Below are 20,088 nucleotides of genomic sequence, written 5' to 3'. Positions count from 1 at the left end.
CTGGGTATGAAGTAACATCTAGTTTAAAGGAATTAGGGTGAACAGATCAATTTTGAAATACTTGAGTGATATGTGTTGGGTATGTTTACAAACAGGGAACAAATACACATATGCTTATGTATCTGTCTTTTTAGTTACGTACATTGCTAAATTTCAGGGCGTTCTTTAAAATTCCATCTGGAATTGTACATGACTGTGTGCACATCCATGCAGATATATATGTCTCTCTGGTATCATAAAGAAATGACTACAGGATAGATGCCAAAATTATTATTTATCTGCATTTATAATTGCCTAGGAAAAAATTTGTGAGGTGTTTTGGTTTCACACCGACAGATTTCAAATAATGTAATGCTATTCCATGCAGCGCATGAAAGCAATAAAAATAAAGTAATTAAAGCTTCTGGTCACCCAGTTTAGTTGTCAAAATGCATCTGTGAGTTAGATTAAAGGAAAAGGACTTTCAGAAGAACAATAAGATACTAATTATATTAAAGGGCAGGCTGAAAAGTTTCATCTTTTCTATGGACAAGCAAGATAATTTTAAATTATGTATTTTAAGACACTAGTTGATGCCTCAGGATAACAGAGTGAACACTACGACATTTTTTTTTAACTTTCAGCAATTCATTTTGGGTCTTTTTATATCAAAAGTCTTTGCTGTAACCAGGAAGTCAAAATCAACCTGAACATGAATGGAAAATGCCATTGACTATTTTTTTTTCTCAGACCAGAACTCACTGTGATTAGCTTTTCATGTCTGATTTGAAATTGCCCTAGAACTGAACCAAAAATCAGGATTTTTCATTTGCTGGATGAGAGATTACGAGCAGGGAGAAAAACAGTTGTTGCTTAGCTGTGTGCTCATTCAGCAGAGTTGGAGCCTTATTTGGACCTTTCTTCTCTTTGGTTCACCCAGCAGCCCCATAGCTCAAGTAACGTGATTCCCCACTTCTGTGCTGTGTTGCTTTGCAGGGACCTGCTCAGGGTGGAGGGGATGGTTTCCTAAGGTTACCTCTTAACTAAACTACTTCTGGGAGAACAGAGTGATCAGTCTGTGGCAAAAGACTGTGTATTGTGATTATTATTATTAGGCACTGTAAGTGATTAGGGGGAATCAACTGCCTGAGCTTCTCCTTCCCAAAGTTTGGGAGTACTTAAATAACCCATATTTATGTGTCCATGCCAGAGGTATATATTTAGTAGAACAGAGACCAACAAACTTGTCCTCCCTCTCCTTTTAGCTTCTATGGCCCTTATTGCTGCAACTACCTAAATTCCCATTGTGGTCCAGTGTGACAAAGCCTCCAGCAGCTCAACCACAGCTGCCAGAGAAACTGGGAAAACAAGTGATGTGTTGCCTTTGACAACAGTAAAAAATGGCTAACACTGTGACATTGTGTTATGGCACTGGCCCTTATCTCATGATCTTTCTATTTTAAAATGTTACGGTCACTTATATGAATCAGCTTGAACCAATTCAATTCAGATTTTTTCACCTCTTATACCATTTCATTATTGGAGTGAAAGTAAATCAGAGATCTGTTTCAGTCACAGCAGTGCCTAGATACTAATTGCACTACACATGTAGTGATTTGACTTCTTTCCTCTGACCCTTCATCTGTGGTGGAAACCTGTCCTAACCAAGTTACAAGAAGCTGTATACATACTCTGGTGACTGACAAGTCATCCATAAGGATCCTTCTAAGGAGTGTCAAAGCAAACACAGGTAATGCCATTGTAAGTCAAAGACATAGTACTGACTGCAGTTGAACACACTTGCAGGATCTGCAAAGGAAACATTGTCTTCACATTGCATTAAAGAGCAGTTGGAGCTGCTGAATGTTAACTCTTCCATTTCTTGGAGAGTCTCCATTTTTATGGGATCTCTAGACATTAGTATGAAATTTCCGCTGGTAGTAATTGTACTGTCATTACATAAGGATGAAGTTTCAGGAGTGTGTTAGCTTGCCCTTTACAATAAATGCTTAATTAATGAAAACAGTGTATACCGAAGAACAGCAGATAGTAAAAATAACAGCTGATGAACTTTTCCCTTTAGTTCTCTCACTTTCAAATATTTAGTTTTGCTCTGGACTGAGTTTATGTAACAACTTAATTTTGTATTTTTCACAGAAATGTAACCTGGAATAATTTGGCTATCCCAGACACCCACTGTTCCAGGGAGCTAGAAGAAGGTTACCAGTGCCCACCTGGATTTAAATGCATGGACCTTGAAGATCTGGGACTAAGCAGGCAAGAGCTGGGCTACAGTGGCTTTAATGAGATAGGTCTGTCCTACTGGTAAAATCCATTTCAGTATCCATTTAAAACTGTTTTTGAAATGAATGGAACAGATAGCTCATGTCTGTGCTGAAAAGACATCAAGTGCAATCAGTATTCTACTCAAGTAGAGCACATGCAAGAAGGAGCAGCTGTACTATTTGATTTGCAGTTATGATATATTTTTACATTTCTTGGGATCCCAGGATTTAAATACCTTTAAAACATGTCTTTATAAGGAGTCAACAGTTGATTATCACCAGTATGCAAATGCGATGACTAATTTCTGGTTTATTTTTTATTCATTTTAGAGCATAAAATCCCTTCTGTTTTTCTAATTTTAGTAGTAATTCCCATGAAAAAAAAGTCTTTTTTTTTTCATCCAGAATTACTTTGATAATCATCTTGTTACTAAGCAGAAGATATGAGAAAAAATGATATCATGTATCTGTGGCAATCTTAATCCAAACTGTGTAAATCAGAACATCAGCCAGAAAAATGATTGAGTCAGGCAGATTTTGCAATACAGGTGCAATTTGTGTTCTGTGCAAAACACTGCAGTTACCAGGAGAATACATTGTCTGACAGCTGCAATATGTTGTGCCATCCCCATGAGGAAATGAGTGTAGAACACAAAAGCAGGACAGGTGGCAAGAGCATGGGCAGCTGTGGTAAGATCCACATTCAAATGGAAAATATACAGGTACTATGTCAAAACATTTTGGTTATTTCACATTTATTGAGCAGACAAAGGTCCAACAGAAGCCTGCAGCTGTAAATGTTCATTTCAGGACAGGTAGGGAAGTATCTTCAAATGACAGAGAATACCCACAGGCTGAATTCTTTCTGATGCATGGCTTTGACTTTGATAAGGTTTTTTTTGGTTTTTTTTTTCATTTTTCTGGCTTGACCTCCAGACTGTTATCCCAGCCTCAGCTGAATTTGAAGGCAATGAAAAGGTTTAATGACTGAAATCCAAAAAGTTTTTTTTGAGTATTGAAAGCCTTTGTAGCTGAAATTGCTTCAGTTGGTTCCTGAATATTCAGGTTTCTGGATATACAGAGTGAGCCACAGAGTTTCAAGGAAGTCTCAGAGTCTTGCTACAAGTACTCTGGGATACTTAATAATTAATGAACAAAAACTGCCATTTATGTCCTTTTGTTTTACTTGTGAAAAAGGGAGAAAAACCTGATTTCAGCCAAGCTACATTCTGTTCCCTCTGCAAGTCAGAAGCATACCGTTTGTCCCAGTACTGTTAGATGGATAACACCATAGATAGTACCAAATCCTCTGTAATTTTTTTTCTTCTGTAGATCTCAAAGGATAATCCTGTCTTATCTCTCAGTCAGCCTTCAGATTTACTGTCATTCCTGGATGAACATGGGCTGAGTTCACACTAGAACCCAAAACCATCCACATTCAAGTTCTGTAGTTCCAGGTAGTTTGGGAGGAGAGCATGAGATAGGGATATCGCCAGGATAATTAGGCCTCAGAATGAAATCATCCTTCTTGTTATGAGAAAAGCATTTTTTGTCATTGAAGGGTCTTGTTCCAGCTGCCCACCTGGTCACCAGGGAAAACTAGTTGCAGTGTCTTAGACAAGCTTCAATGGGTAGAACGGCTGAACGAGACCCAGAGTGCTTAATAAAGGATGCCAGCTTTTTTTAATGATGGGGGCAGGTTGGCAAAGACAGGTGAAATAGTTTGTCCATGGATGCCTTCAAAACAAGCTAAAAAAACAGGACTGAAGCTCTGGTCTCCTGAGTCACAGTGGTATGCCTTATCAATATTTATTTCTGAGTATTACATTTTAAAGGTCAGAGATTGCTAATAGACCTAGGAGACTTATAATTGATAAGTTGTTTTTGTCTAGAAATAGGTAACCAGGATATAACACCCCTCAGAACAGTAGCCAGAAGTTAAATTGAATATCAATTGACGGCTGATAATTAAAATACTGGGTAAGACACAGAAACTTTGCCAAAAAATGTTAAATAAGCTTCCTCAAATTAGGATTATAACAGCAAGTTACAAATAGGATTATAACCAGCAAGTTTATCAATATTTTATAAATATACATTTTGTGATGCATCTTTGTGTGTAGTTAACAGGTAAGTAAATAAATATTTTCTGTGTAATTATACTATTTTTTGGTACTTTCATTGATATTTCATTTGCAGATATTATGATGCAGCCTTTCCTGTTGGATCCTCAAATCTATCATTACAAAAATCACAAGAGCATAGCAGTTTGGCAGCTACTGTATAATTAGTAACTCTTAATTTGTGGCATATAAGTACAAGCTATGAATATTTGAATTTGATAATTTCTGTTATTTTTCTTCTCTTGAAAGAAAAAAGGAGGGATTTTTATAATTTTATTACTGTGTGAACACCAAGCTGTTTTAATCAGATAAAAGTTATTAGAGTTTTTAATATTGTGAATATGCCAATTAGATAGCTTCATATTTGGAAAATACCTTGATTTTGGCCATGCCCTGGTCCCATTTTACAAGTGGCTTTGACTTTAAAGGATGAAGATTAGAAAGATGATAGTGTAAGTTTTGGTATTTATTTAAATAAATAAAATATATTTATTTCCAAAGTTTTCTATTTTTAATTTTGAGGTGTTCTATTTATCTGTTTTATGTATGTTTCCATGCAAATATATACGTATTGTTTAAGGAAGAACATAGTTATGGACTACTGATAAATGTGAAGTCATCTTGTCAAGATAATTTAGGCCATCTCTTTCTGATGAGAAGCAGACTTCATAATCTTTGCAGGAAACTTACTGTGTTGCTTCATTATCTGTCCTCTTAGGAAGATTTTAATAAAGTATAACCTGAATCTTTCTTCTTTATGGAATTTAAGATCATAATTTCTCACCTAATTCACTAGTGGCATAGACAAAACCTTAAAAGAAAAGCTTGTCTGCATCTTTCACTATGCCTTCCATATGGGTCTAAATGTTTCAGTCTTTTACTAGAAGACTTATATTTTATGCCTTAAATTGTTCGTACTCTCCTTCTGTAGACCTTCTCTGGCTGATCCACCACCTAGCTGAAATGCAGTACTGTCAGAATACCCCAACAGGGGCATTCTTTTATGTGCTTTTAAGCTCTGTTACAATTTCTACATCCCAGTGAGATGTTTTCTGTTTTCAGAATAGCATGTTGTGAGTGATTCATGTTTTTCTAATTCATTACAGCCCTTGTGTCCTGCTGAAAGAGCTGCCATCTCTGTTTCCCATCCTTTACTTGTTTATTTATATATTTATTTTTAAATGTAAACCATTTGTCTCTGTTGAATAGCATACTTACTTCTGTTTTCCCAGACTATTTCTTCAATTTGCAAGATCTTCAGGTGTTTTAATTCTCTCCTCCTGATTACTTGCACCGCCTTTTAATTTACTTTTATCTAAAATTGCATGAGTATAATTTATTTTCCATCAACCTGATCAAGAGTGAAAAAATAAATAGAACCAGGTCAAGATTAGACTCTGGAAGTTTTTTTGACAGTCTTCTTTTCTGGCAGTGTTTCATTAATAGCTGCTGGTAAGGACACCTAACAAATGGTTTTGCACCCATCACAGAGCAATGTCACCTAGCCATATTCCTGTGTGTTGTCATGGTGAGACAATGTTAAAAGCCTTTAAAATCCTTTTAAAATATGTAGTTTCCTTACTTTTAACAAAACTTGCCTCCATTCCACATTTGTACAGCAGTGACACAGGCAGATTTGTGCCATATGTTCTCAAGTGCCTGCACCCTTTAATGTACATTAATTACATGACACACAAGATGCTTATGAAGATCATTTTTCCAATGTGGGCCACATAAGCTTATATCTACAGCTAATGCTGCTGTCCTTTAATGTACATATTTCTAGATTGCATGTAGAATTAAATAAACACCAATTAGTATTGCAAACTTTACAAGTGTAATCTCTAAGAGTGAGTTGCTGAAATCCAGGGAAGTTCTGTCTCGCAGTACCTCTGGAAAAATTACAAGCAAAAGTCACAGAGGTCTATCTCATAACTGTTAGTGAAACTGAAGAATTAATGAAATATGAACCAATTAGCTAAGCTCCCAGAACCTCATAGCCTTTTGTAAGAAGTTCTGAAATGGGAGGAAGGAATAGTAAGGAAAGAAAAGCTCATCCCTCTAGGTGAGCTGACTTCAGCTGTTTCAGGTACCACCTGATGGGAGGCTACAGGAATTTCCTGCTTTCCTATAGTAAATTGCTTATGAACTCAGTGGAAACCCAAGTACTCTTTCCAATAGTTAGACACAGAACTTGACTTCTTAAGTAGGCATTGTTCTTACACAGTGTGAGCCGTAATAAAAAATTGAATCTTTTATTCTTCAGGATGCCTGAAGGGTTTTTTTGAATGCTACCTGTGGGGCTGAGTGGAAGTAAGAGAAAGGATGTGAATGAAAGGTTTGGCTGGCTGTGTGGATGTGGGTAGCAAAATTCTTTACTATTGTCTATACCTGTATGGTACTGTCAAGTTCTTCTCTTTCTCAAACTTAGCTGGTTTTGATTTGGGCTTCTATAAAAAGGTTAATGTTTTCTTCATCTTAGAACAGCCTTAAGCTTTGTATCCCACTGAGAGCATCAGGTACATTCACAGCTAGCCTGTTTCTTAATTCTGATTTTATTCTCTTCTATTTTTCCTAGCTATGTTTAATTGCATAGGGTGTAGCTGAGAGTGTGACAGTATTATGAAGTGTGTAAAAAAAGTTAAGTGAAATATTGAGAAAAATTACAGTTTTTTGGGAACAGGCCGTACTAATTGTAAAAATGATTAGTCGTATAATTTTATTTGTTTAAGTATTTGCATCTGATATGCCCAAAAAGCATAAATATATTTGTTGAATTAAATTAGAGCATACAAGTCTTGGGAATTGGAGGGCAATGACAAGTACTTCTACCTTACATCTCACTGTTTATCTGAGTGGGCATCTACCTTTAGTCAATATTTATCACAGCAGCAACTGCTATCAGGGCCACACTAAGGATGCTGGCAGAGCTGTCTGTGTGGGTGCTGTTGAAAAGGGTGCCTTCTAGATGCAAATGTGCCAGAATCCCCTCTGTTTCTGGATCCTGTACAGATTTCCTCCTTTACCTGCACTTTCCACACAGTACAGAGTCTTTAGCATTCACGTTTTTGTTACATCAGCTAGTAATTATTCCACGTGCCTCATGGGTGCAATCATCTGCAATCATCTACAGATGTAGACTTGCAGCACATCACTGATTTTAGTCTTCACATAATTCAGGAGAAGGTTTTTTCATTATTTAAAGTGTTACATATTGCTTCAAATAGTCACAAAAGGAAAAGGAAGTCCGGAATAAAGATACCTAAAAATATTCTACAAAGTAAGCAAGAGAAGTGTTAGTCCATGAGATATTGTTCTGAAAGGAGAAGATGTAATTCTATTCTTATCATCAACCCCTCTACCAATTGCTAGGGCCTAACTGAGAGTAATTACTTCTTGTACCTGCAAGGAATGTTTGACAAAGACTACCATATTAATGGTCATTTTTCATATAGGACATAAACACACATATTCTATCACGAAAAAACAAATGGTACGGAGTGCTTCAAAGCCCATATACAAAGACTGCATCTGTGTTGAACCTTACTTATCTTTCAGTAGAAGTACTGTTTGTTGCCATAGTGAGCCAGCAAAATCATCTGATTTTTTGATCATCTGAGATTTTACAGGCCATAGCCTGTAAAACAGCAACAGAGCTTTGGGTCTCAGATATTTCCTGCTTTTATTAAAAGGGCTTCTTCCTTATAATGTGGGACCCAGAAATTATATATAATGGCCTTTTTAAAATTAGTAACTATATGAAAAAATTTTATCTATTGTGGTGTTCTGTTCTTTTCCCCTGGCCCCCAGGCAGCTCTGGTGCCTGGAGCAGTACCGCCTCTCTCCGGGACTTAGGTTAGCTGCTTTTCCCGGACACTGCTTCATTCCGCGGTCCAGGCAGGGCTGGCCGTGGTTTCTGCCGCCTCGAGTGAGGGACTCTGGCAAAGAAGCAAAGGAATTGTCCAATTCACGCACGAGGGAGGCTGAAAGTCTTTTGATGGCTGCGGGAGCTGCAGCGGAGAGGTCGCAACCCGCCTCCAGCAACCGCGTGGGGGAACGTGGCCCCAAGTTTAAGGAGGCGCGGGGTTTTATTGGGGGCAGGGCGAGGAGAGCAGTAGCCCTCCTGCCCAATAGGGACAGGCGCTGTGGCGATGAGGAGGAGCGCGACGACCAGTGAGGATGCGACAAGGGAAGACCCTGGGCTCTGGGGCGAACAGGGTTGCGGGATTGGGATGACAGACACCAAAGTCTCCGGACAGGATGGGGAGTAGTTACAGGAGTGACGGACTGAAGCTCCAACAGTGAGAGACTCGGAGCGAACTGCCACGGCAGTGGGGAGAAACACGGGGGGTGCACGAGAGTACACAGAGCTCAGCTAGCTAACACAGATTAGAACCCCTAATCTGCACCCAAATCCGGGATGCCACAATCTATCACTGTGAAAAATGTCTGCCATGGCTAGATTAAAAGTGAACCTAATTTAATGTTTGTGAAAGGAAACTTCACAGTGGGAACAAATTTCCTCAATTCACTTATAGGTATTGTTTTAACAAAATACTCATGCAATGATCAAAATAACCACTTTGTTTATGCACAAATTTAAATTTTATCTTCCAAACATGGGAGTTACTTTGGTTTTCTTACAAGTTCTCATAGCATGGGGAAAATACTTGTGTGTTTGCAACCCTTTGGCATTGCAAAGGCATTACTCTTAGACTGGAAGATTGGGTGGCATTAGGTCCATTGTTCAGAAGGAAAGAATTAGGATTAAGTTAATATGCTGTGAATCTGGATCTGCCACAATCCGTTAAGTACATTTTCCATGAGAGACTTTCATGTTTCCAAGAGATTGGAATTCAGAATGGCCACAGAGTTTGTTGAGTGGTGTGATGTCAGAGACACTTAAAAAAAATCTGGAGAAGGAAGGAGCCTAAAATAAAAGCTGAAAAGTGAGTCTAAATCAGATGCCAAATTAGGTACTCCTAGAAGCTTTAAGCATTCAGAGCTACAAGTCCACTTGTTTATGTGGACATCTATATGATTAATTTGATGGAAATTCTTAAAGCTAAAGTAGAAGTGACCCATGTTTTTATATAGTAGTGCAGTGGTCAAAGCAAGAGACCTCCATTCTGGAAGAATGCCCTACTAACCTCTATGCATGGGCTGAGCAGAGCCTGGTTCCTTCCTTTTTCCTCTGAGTCTGCAGCAGCAGGAATTCCCACTGCAGGCACCTTAGGAAAGCAAGCAACTGGAAGCTGTTTATATAGGGAGTTCTGTAAAGATTTGGTCCTCATCATTCTTCTGTGAAATGATTTCCAATATTTCTCCATGGACCACCTCACCCCAAGATGGATAAAACCACTTTTAACATTTAGGAGGCTGAATGTTAACAAAGCATACCAAGATGAAAGAGAATGCTTGGAAATCTGACTTGACATTCCAGCTGCCACTGGATGAGATAAGTGCCCTTCACTGGTGGTGAAGCTGACCTTTTAGTTACTCTGTCACTACCCACCCATCTGACCCAGGCAGCTTGGCTCTTGGTGGCAGAATCAGCAGCCACTTGGTCTCTCCAGGTCCCTGGCATAGGCAAGAGGGGCAGATGAATTATGATTGATTAGTTGTCCTAAGCAACTGACTTCTTTACCAGTTCTGAGGCTTCAATGTCCATAAAAAGCAGTTAATTATGGGTTGAGGAACAGAATAAAATTTACATTAGCAGGTTATTTGCTCAGAGTAGGAGATCCAGCTGATAGTGAAAAGGATTGCAACAGTTTTTATCAGACTCCCAACATGAGTCCTTCCTCCCGCCACTGCACTTTCACACAGTCATGTCTCCTGAATGAAGCTGGTGTCACCTTGCACAGACATAGAGGGCCAGAAATGCAGATCAGCATCACCACTGCAGCCCGAATCCCTGGGTTCTGAGTCATTTGCTATCTGGGATAATAGAAAGCAGTTTGGGGATGTGATTGTTTAGTCAGAGCCTCCATTTAATTGTACTCATTAAAGGCTGAAAGGTTGAGCTCTTACAAAATAAGCATTGCTTCAATAACAATTTCACCAAAACTTTCAGTCAGACTCTTTTAATCTATGGATGATATGTATGCTTGATACATGTATTGAGTCTTCATGCTCTGTTTATCCTAGCAAGTATATCATAGTATTAAATACTTTGATAAACGGGTCTAATTTATTCCACTAATGCAGCTTTTTGATTCAGCCACTTTCATGCGCAGTGTCTACTAGGAAGCCCTTCATCCATGATTTCGACCTGTGGAGTTATCATGTGGTAACATAAGTGATAGTGATGTTAATGTGTGAAGGTGTCAGAATGTAGTTAGGGAAGCCATTCAGACTGTCTAGTAATAAAACACATATTTTCTAAATGTGAGCCAAAATGACTTAAAGCATGCCCCATTAGTTCACTGATTGAGAAACCATTAGAAATCATTATTTCAAAAATGGTGATAGATTTTTTTTTTCCCACCAGAATTCATTCCTAGGCCTTGTAGACAGAGAGCAATAGAGCCCTGACACCAGCTGAGCCACTGCTGTGGATAAGTCTTCGCTCAGTGAATTTCACTTATTTGTTTTATTGCCAATTAACATGGTATAATCACTCATTTGGGTATTAAGAAAGAAGGAAGGCAAACAGTTACAAGACGCTTAGGGAAAATGCCGTTCCTCCTTTGCCTGTCTCATCTTGTCATCTCCTCCCAATGTCCTAGTCCCCACTCCTCTGCTCTTGCAGCACGTGGGGAGTGATGCAGGAATCAGGAGTAGATCCATAATTATTAAATTTTTTTGCAACCCATTCTTTCTTTCTTTTCAGCTGCTGCTCCTTCCTTGCTAAACATTTCCTCTGCTCCAGAGTGGACTTACCCATGGACTGCAGTTCCTTAACAGCTGTCCCTGCTCTGGAGTTTCCCCTACTACCAAAGCCTACCAGTTATGCCCACTGAAGACACCTAAATAAACTTACAAAAGAAAACCACATTTACATAGGCACCTTCAGAAGGTTATACAGGGTTTTGGTGAGCGCTGAGAAGCAAAGAAAACAGTCTCTATGCCCTGTGCAGGTGAGAAAAGTTTGCAGTACTCGTTGTGCTGTTCATCTTGGGAAATAATTCTAGTTACGAGGGATGCAAATGCTGTGAGGAGTGAAACATGGCTATGTAAATAAGGTAAATAAGTTGACTTTGTTTCTTGGAGATAATGAACAAATTGAAGTTGATCAACTAACAAATCCCTGTTTGGGCTTAAAGTACTATACTGTTTTCAGTTATTTCTGCTCCTTAAGTACCTGGTTACAAGGCCATGTTTAGTTTCTCATCAGAAAAAGTGTAATAACAGAAGGCTGTGTAAGTTGTTGGGGTTTTTTTGGTTTTTTGTTTGGTTTTTTTTTTTCCTTTGGGAATTTATTTTATTTGGCAGAAAAGGTACTAATGAAATTCAGTGGTTGGCAGTTGAATGTAGACAGATATATTTAGGATAAGATGAACATTCAAGGAAGGTTCTGCTTGACCAACTTGATCTCCTTGTATGACAAGATGACACAGCAGAAAAGGACCAGGGGGTGTTGACTTTAAGCCTGGTTTGATATTTTCCTGTTCCCCAGACATTTAAAAATTATAAACCTGTTCTTCCTCCCTGTAGTGAAAAAATGCAGATCCACAATGTATACAGTTTTCACAGAATACAAAAAAGCTGCATTTTTGGACATAATTTTATCTTATTTTGATGCTCACCTTTGACTCCACTCACTATTTAGGCATTCTTTCCTCTGAGGTTCCAAATGTCAGTTTGTTTAGAAGCTTAGCTTCGGAAAGCTAAGCTTCTAAACAAGCTTCAGACCATCTTTCTATAGGGATTTTACCTACAAACCTCCTTTTCTATTATGCTCTTATGTACAATGTGTAATTTTTGCCATCAGGTGAATCAGAAAGCATTGGAAGCTCTGTCTTACATTATGCTTGATTGTGTTTTTGTTAGCATTAAGTCTTGTACAGGTTACAGGATAATATGTTTTAGATCAAATTTTTCTCACAATGAAATTTTCTTGATTCATCAAGTAGAAACATTTAGGGTACACTTGTTGCAAACCAAAGCAATAAACGTATAATATCCTTGATGATTTTTTTCTTTGAAATTCAAGATTTTTATTCTGTTTGCAAAGTCATGACGTTTTTGATGCCTTTGTTAGTATGCTGTCTCTCATGATTTTATGTCATCTTAGGTGACTCAGTTACCACTTTTTCCTTTCCTCTAGAAGGCTTCTCAAAAGAATAATTAGAAGAGTTTCAGGCATTTTGGTCCAACCTTTCCCCAGTGCTGATATGCCCAATAGTTTAGTTGATTACTTGACCTTGAAATAAAAAAATAAAACTGATATAATCTTGAACAGACAAAACAAAGGTTTTGCAATGCAGTATGTATAAAATTCATTTTGCTACTACAGAATAGTAAGACTTGTCTTAGAAGAAAAATAATATTATTTCATTCTCAAATCGGTGCACCATGAAAGGACTATTGCTTATGAGCAGAAACAAAAATGAAGACTAGGCAAACTTAATTCATCAAAGTGTGCTTAGATGGCACAAATATTCCCAGCCTTGGCAGTGTCCATGGCATGTGCCTATCTTGTATTGCATGGTAAAGCAGAGTCTGGTAAACCAACACCTTACAGACAACTCACAGCAATCTTTTTTTCCTTTGGCCTATCCCCACATTCTGCAAGTAGACATTATATTTGATCCTATTTCTGCACTTTTTGGATCACAAATATTAGAAGGAGATTTAAAATTAGCCACGTAATTTTCCAAGTGGGTCGTCAGTTCTGCAGTTTCCACAGCTGTGCTGTTGTGGAATGGGATGGTGGTGGTCCACTGCTTCTATGGCAAGGATGTTGCACCTTATGCTTGTCCCTTGACCCCCTTAAATGAATGCTTATGGTTCATTTCTTTATGAACTTTAGCTCAGCTCCAAATAGAGTTGTCTATGTTCTATTCAGATACAGTGCTGTGAGAACATTTGTGCTGCTACATTGGCAGGGCCCAAAGACACATAATGGGTTGTTGACTCCGCAAAAGTTTTTCTTCATTTGGTGATGACTCTGTCTGTCCTCATTATATCTGTATTCTTCATTTAGATGTAAGTTTATTTGAGGTTTCATAAACCTTATAATCACACTAATGTGTCTTAAGGCATTTCCCAGGATGACTGGCTGGCAGCAGCAGCCTTGTTTTAGAAATGCTGATATCCTCAGTATGGAGGTTTCTGCTGAGCAGACACCGAGGGATTGATTGGCCCTTATTTACTGACTTCCCTTGGTCATAAATATATATATACATATTGTTTATCTTTTGTAAATCACTTGCTCCTGTAGCCTGACAGGACAGGGATCACAACCCTCTATTAACTATATATGTAAGTGACTATCCCTATGGATACTTTAAAAATGCAGTTTTTCTTACTCAATAGTTATGGAAAAGGTTTATAAAAAGCAGGCCAATGCATGTGATTCACTGTTTCTTCCTGCTAAAGATGAGATATGGTAGTTACCAAACAATCTGGCACTGATAGAAATTTTAAGGTGAATGGCAATTAGCTCTGCTTAGCAAAAATTCTATGGCACATGGCAAAATTATTATTGCTATAGGACTGAACAGGCCTTTCAACCCCAAATATTAGGTGGAAAACCAGTGGGCTTTTACTAAAGTTTATATCTCAGCTGGTGAGCTTGCATGTCTGAAGTCTTGGTTCTGTATACTGTGTCTGTTGCCACCTACTGTTATGACCCTATGCCAATAATTCCTGCTTGATTTTTGTGGGAGAAAGAACCATGATATGTGGACAAGAAGGCAGCTGCTGTCCCACTTCCCTGCAGCTGAGGCACCACTGTCCTGCCACTCCATAGCACACACTGACTGCTTAAACTGCTTGTATTGTGTGGGTCCACAGACGTGACTGATATATAAATATTGGCTGTTAGTCATGGTCACAGTTAGCACTTTGTATTTCTGTGTTTGGGATACCTAAACCCACAGAGGATACTAAAACAATACTTCTGATTTTGGACAGTGGAAGAATTGGCCTGAATTAAAAAACAAATAAGCAAACAAACAAAACCAAGCAAAAAAACACCTGAACAAAAAAACCAAAACAAAAACTCACACCCAAACAAATAAACAAAAAAAAAACACCCTACCAAAACAACAATAAAAACCCCCTTTCTTAATATTTGACATTCCTTCAATTTTCTTGGTTAAGCCATTATTGTTTCCTAGTTAATTAAGACTTTTAAAGCAATGGATTAGGAAAAAAATTGCACAAATAATGTCTGTAGAGTTAGCTCTTACACTAACAAATGGTATGTGGGAAGTTGTAGAGTTTTGGAAACTTAGAGGAATTTGAGCAGCCCTCCAGAATTTTAATTTATTGCTGTGTTAATCCCAAAGTAATTGAGTCTTGCATTAAACCAGGCAATCAGGTGAAACTAATGTGAATGGATTAGTATAGTTGTACTGAAAGTCACAGAAAACTTTTCTGCTGCTGAGAATCTTCATTGGAACATTCTTCCCCCTGCCGTTTCAGGGTGTTCTGTGATAGTGTTGGTAGCTAAATGGAATCTATATGTAATGGAAGCTAAATGGGATCTATAATGGAATAAAACAAATTTCTAGAAAACTTTACTTTTTCTTTTGTTCTCTATTTTATTTGTAATTGTGGACCTTTCCTGGTGGGAATCTTTTGCTACTATATCTATTTCGATGCATCACCTGTGTTGTTATGGTATGCTGCACAGAATTTAATCACCTGTCCAGTGTCTGTACTGTGCACTTCCTTCTATTTCTCTTTCATTCCCATCTGCTCCTGAGAATGCAGAAAGAGTTTTTTTGCACACTGAACCAGTATATTTTGGTTAGATTTCATTTTCAAAGTAATTATTTTTGAAGTTTCCTTTATAATATGCTATCTATAGTATATAATATATAGTCTAGTATATAGTATATATATGCTATATAGTATGCTATCTAATAAATATTTGTGTTACAGTGATGACAAAGATAACAATGTTAAAAAAAAGTAATAATTTATACTTGCTGATGTTAGGTAAAAGGCCCATAAACTGTCATTGATCATAAGCTGAAAAAGGTGAAAGAGCACAATGTGACAGAAAGGCAGGCTTATTAGAAGGGTATAAGAAAATAAAAGTTGAGGCGGATTAAATACAAGTTTTGCATCATGTTAGGTTTTTTTGAACTGTAAGCTATATCAACTCAGATGAATTGATGCCCTGTTGGGAAATGTGGTGCTGAAGACACTGCAGCTGGCTCTGCAGAATCCAAGCTCTCAGAGGGCACCCCTAGCTGGGGACAACCTTTGCACTGCATCCCCTGGAAATCCTTCAGCCTGCCAGTTCCCACTGCTGCTGTGTGTGAGTAACAGGCAGTGTAAATACTATTTCCACTGTGGCCTTCTCATACTTACTTTCTACTGCCCCTTCTCTAGCACAGCAAGGCCTCCCAGCATGATTTTATGATACGGGGACTGTGAAGGCAGAGGAGGAAATTTGCTTTTGTACTGCTGCTACAGTTTATTTACAATTCCTATGGAAAGCATGAGAAAAACCACTCAAGTCTATTATCTACAGTGACAATTTTTTTCCCCTAGTGCAGAATGATAACCAAAGGGTCAGATAACTTTGAGAGGCTAAGTAAAACAACCAAGGCACACACATGTGTTAGGAATACCATGGTCAAAGGGGAATAAATGCAAACTAAGATCATTTCCTTAATGGGGATTTTCTAAGAAAACAAATAGAAAGAACTGCTTCAAGCAAAACCAACCTCCCAGCCCACCAGTTTTCACTCTGCATGAGAGTTGAAGAAAGGCTTGTGTCAAAGACAATAATTATTTGTGTGGATAGCTACTCAACAGCTCACAATCTGACAAGGAATGAAGAACAATGTGAAAAATAGAGGAACTAAAGGTGTGACAGGTGTGTGAACAGCCTAGAAACACAAGGTGTGACTAATTTCAGCCATGCTAAGGAGCAGAAAACTCTTCGCCAACAGACAGAGAATGAAGTCAAGCAATTAGAAACCTGTCATTCCATGCCAAGAAAATTAGATACTATTGGTTTAATTATCAGTCAGTACCATTAAGACAATATAGTGCTGCATAATGAAAGCTGCAGTTACCAGGTCGTAGAGGTAATTGTTTTCACAGTGGAAGATTTTCACTTTCAGACAAGAGTTGCAGGATGTGACCGGTTTACAGGCTTTGGCCTTCAGCACTTGTGTAATGCATGGGACATGTGGTTTTTACCTTGTCTTTGAGATTTGATGATTTTATCCTAGACATCATTTTCATAAAGTTGGGGAAAATGAGCAAAACCACCCACTAGAAATACAATCTGCAATACTCATGCAACATGCCCTGTGTTACTGTAATTAGAGCAGTTTACTGAAGAGGGTCCCACAGAGAGCCAGGCGGGAGCAATGACACTCAAACCAATATGGCTAGATGTCATCCTCCCTTATTGTCTAATTTATCCATATTTTGTACCTCATTGCCTTACATAATACAATAGCTAATTAACATTCATTGGCTAACGTAATGTGATTACATATACAAGTCACTTATTGATTGGCTGTTATACTACAAGTGTCGGATCAGGTTATAGTACGTGACAGTTTTCAGCTTCCAGCACTGACTATTGTATTCATACAAAGCTTATTTCCTTTTCAAGGATGTCCTAAATGCTTCTAAAGTAACTAAAGTATCTCTGTAATCTGCAGGCCAGGGTTGTCCAGTTCCTGCAAAGAAATACCATCAAGGATTTCATGCCCTTTTTCCATGAGAAATTCCTCTACAGTTTACCAAATAATTTTTGATTTAAGACCTTTGATTTGATAACACAGGGCCAGCTTCCAGTTTGACTTTCCCACTTCTACTGAGGAATAAGAGGAAATAATGCTATTCCAGAAAATCTAATTCACAGATGGCTACTCCAGAGGGGGGAGCACACACAGAGCAGCAGTTTAGGTGTGACTCTCCAGCACATCAGCTTGTCTGTGGTAACTGGCTTCATATATGCTGCTACCCTGTGGCAAATGTGTAATGCTATGCTCCTTCTTCATTAAATAGTGCACAGTCTCACCTTATTACTCTATTACTCAAATATTTAAATAGTGAATGTTTTGTTTATCCAAGTGCTTTTTCTCTATTGTTCTTAGAGACTTTCAGTAGCTACTGTATTCTACTCCATTGTCAATGTCATGACATTGCCCCGTGAATAAATTCTTATACAATATCTAGTATGTATTGAGTGGTATTGGAAAAGATCTAGGGTACAAGCTAAAAGAATAGTATAATATTTTGTATCTGCTGTGAAATATTGAAATACTTCTTTAAAAATTGCAAGACCATTTACTTACAGTTGCTGCCTTTCTCATAGCAACTGGGAAAAAATAAGAATGTCTTGGAAGACCAAAATCTTATCTAAGAACATTAAATACCTTGTGTATTCTTTACTCTGATCATAAGTTTTGGTTGAAAACAAACTGAGAACTAGATCTTGCAGTATCTAACTAAATCTTTTGAATAAATCCTAAACACATCATACAAATAGTTACCACTTCTCTATTATTCTATACTTAGGGCACAGTGTTGGAAAATACATCTTGATCTCTTTGCTATAGGGGCATTTTTGTTCTATGAATTGTTTCACTATGCAAATAATTGCTATTTTTCCTAAAATATCTACAGATATTTTCAGTTAACAGACTTCTTAATTGTTCTAGCGGCTTTGGAGGTAGTCCTTAATACTGAGCAGATTTTAAGACTTTTTGAAGATAGGCAATTCTGTCTCCAGGGAAGGTCTGACTGGCCATCTTGAGAAATGTCAACATACATCTCCCATACTACAGTCAGCCTTTTCCACTCTCGTCCAAAAAGTCTTTTAGAAGGTTATCTTCTACTTTTCCAACAAATCTGTGCTATTGCCACCTTGCTGTGGAGAGTACCATGGTGATCACTACTTTGTTTCATTTCATTGTTATATCAACCCTCAACTTAAGTATCTCAGTTCACATCTGAAAATGAGTTAGCCATACAACAGTATGACCTTTCTCTTTCCAATATGAAAAATATTGCAGAAACTAAGCTTCAGATTTTGGCACTTAACTTAAACAGCTACAGTGAACTTGAATGACTTTGAGCTCATTTCCAGGTAAGCTGCACACATTTTAAATTAATGATTCTGAAAGAATTAAAATGATTTCTTGCATAAAATTCAAAAAAGTGAAGACAGTTAGAAAATTTACTGTCAGAAGACTTTGTCAGTCCTGAGACAGGGGCATATAACTGTTAATGGAGCATAGATGGTCTGTGGTAATATGTACAAGATAAAAACTTCAGAAATCTATTCTATATCTCAAGGAGCTGACTCTACACACATAGCTGGTTCATCTTGACAGAACTTACCCAGGGGCTGACAAATTCAAATAAGATAGATTAGTCACAACAGGACTTCTGTATGTCTCTTCTGATAAACTGTGGTATTATTTACTTCCAATTACCTGCCTGTGGCAGGTTTTGCATGGGTTTTTATACTGGTATGTGTACTACTTACATATCCTTCTGTATTAGCCATTGCTATATTGTACATGTTAACATTTTTTTTACATTTACATTTAACATTCTTGCATTTGTTTTCCATCTGATGTCTTTAGGCATTTTAATTAGAATTCTGAAGGTAAGTGACAATTAATTAAATGTCTACCTGCCTCTCTCTTTGAAGCAAAAAGCTTTAGTTGAATTACTGTTTAATCTAGAGCAAAGTCCATATGCATTTTCTTTCTCTTATTTTCTTTTTTTTTTTTCATGTAGAATCATAATTCTGTAATTACCTGGATGTTTTCTTTTTGTCCTTGTTATCAAATAAAAAACTATGGAGCAATAATGAGGATTCATGGAAGGGTAGTAGCAATGAATGGAAATTGCATACTTTGAAAAACTTTTAAAAGTTCAGCACTCTACCATTATTATACCATAGCCATGAATATGTATTTTACTGACATTCACAAAGCAAGATGGTAAATGCTCTGGAAATAGCTGAGGATATTCACTGCAGTCATTTGAGCATTAAGAGAAATTCTGAAGAGATTTTGGAGTGTCACAGGAGAATATTGGTTTTGAATAGTTGCTCTGGGAAGGTTGTAGGATTAATTAAATAGATGTTTGTATGGTTATTTCAAAATCAGATTAGACTTTACAGGCTTTTACCTGGTCATTTTATCCACTGAAGAATGCTTCTTCTACTGTGTCCTTATTTAAACTGTGGTTAACCTGTTTTCTACAGCAGTTTCACAGGTGTCTGAAACCTAAGTGAAATAAACTCTTTTAGTTACTTCATACCTGTCTGTTTCTATTCTCTGCTCAAATACTTTACCAAATTTTTCAGATATGATGCTTTATGTTATACCAGACAAACAAGTCTCTATCGGCATGTCTTGCTTCAGATGTTTTCCGATTTCATTAATTCCTTAGAAATGTAATGAAATCCATAATACACATGCTTTCATGGACCTGTGGACTCTTAATATATTCAATAGCTGTGACCTCTTTATCTTTTTCTTTTTTTTCCTCCCTTCTAAACACTTGCTTGGTTCCTTCAGTCCTTAAGTAGTCTT

The 20,088-nt window shown here is 37.6% G+C and overlaps 1 protein-coding gene and 1 long non-coding RNA gene across 9 annotated transcripts in view; one reads left to right on the top strand and one right to left on the bottom strand.

The window, feature by feature from the left end:
* The window catches only part of NALCN (sodium leak channel, non-selective), a 230,477-nt gene that overhangs the window by 49,135 nt on the left and 161,254 nt on the right, over positions 1–20,088 (top strand). For 6 of the 7 annotated variants that reach the window (XM_068182541.1, XM_068182537.1, XM_068182539.1 and 3 more), the window contains one exon: positions 2,137–2,291. The exons of the other annotated variant lie outside the window; for it this stretch is intronic. In XM_068182541.1, the coding sequence (XP_068038642.1) occupies positions 2,137–2,291 (155 nt within the window). The remainder of the gene's footprint in view (positions 1–2,136; positions 2,292–20,088) is intronic. 7 annotated transcript variants of the gene reach the window in all.
* LOC137469622 (uncharacterized) lies at positions 3,837–9,234 on the bottom strand. 2 transcript variants are annotated; one of them, XR_010996619.1, is made up of 4 exons: positions 9,018–9,234; positions 6,081–6,169; positions 5,606–5,702; positions 3,837–4,013 (listed from the first exon to the last, which is right to left on the bottom strand). It is a non-coding gene; the product is annotated as an uncharacterized lncRNA (long non-coding RNA). The 2 variants fall into 2 exon arrangements; XR_010996618.1 differs by lacking the exon at positions 3,837–4,013 and having other exon boundaries at positions 5,478–5,702.

The sequence above is a fragment of the Anomalospiza imberbis genome, chromosome 2 (genome assembly GCF_031753505.1).
Source record: "Anomalospiza imberbis isolate Cuckoo-Finch-1a 21T00152 chromosome 2, ASM3175350v1, whole genome shotgun sequence".
NCBI lineage: Eukaryota > Metazoa > Chordata > Aves > Passeriformes > Viduidae > Anomalospiza > Anomalospiza imberbis.
Note: the sequence above shows the minus strand (reverse complement) of the source record. Positions and strands in the feature narration are given on the sequence as shown.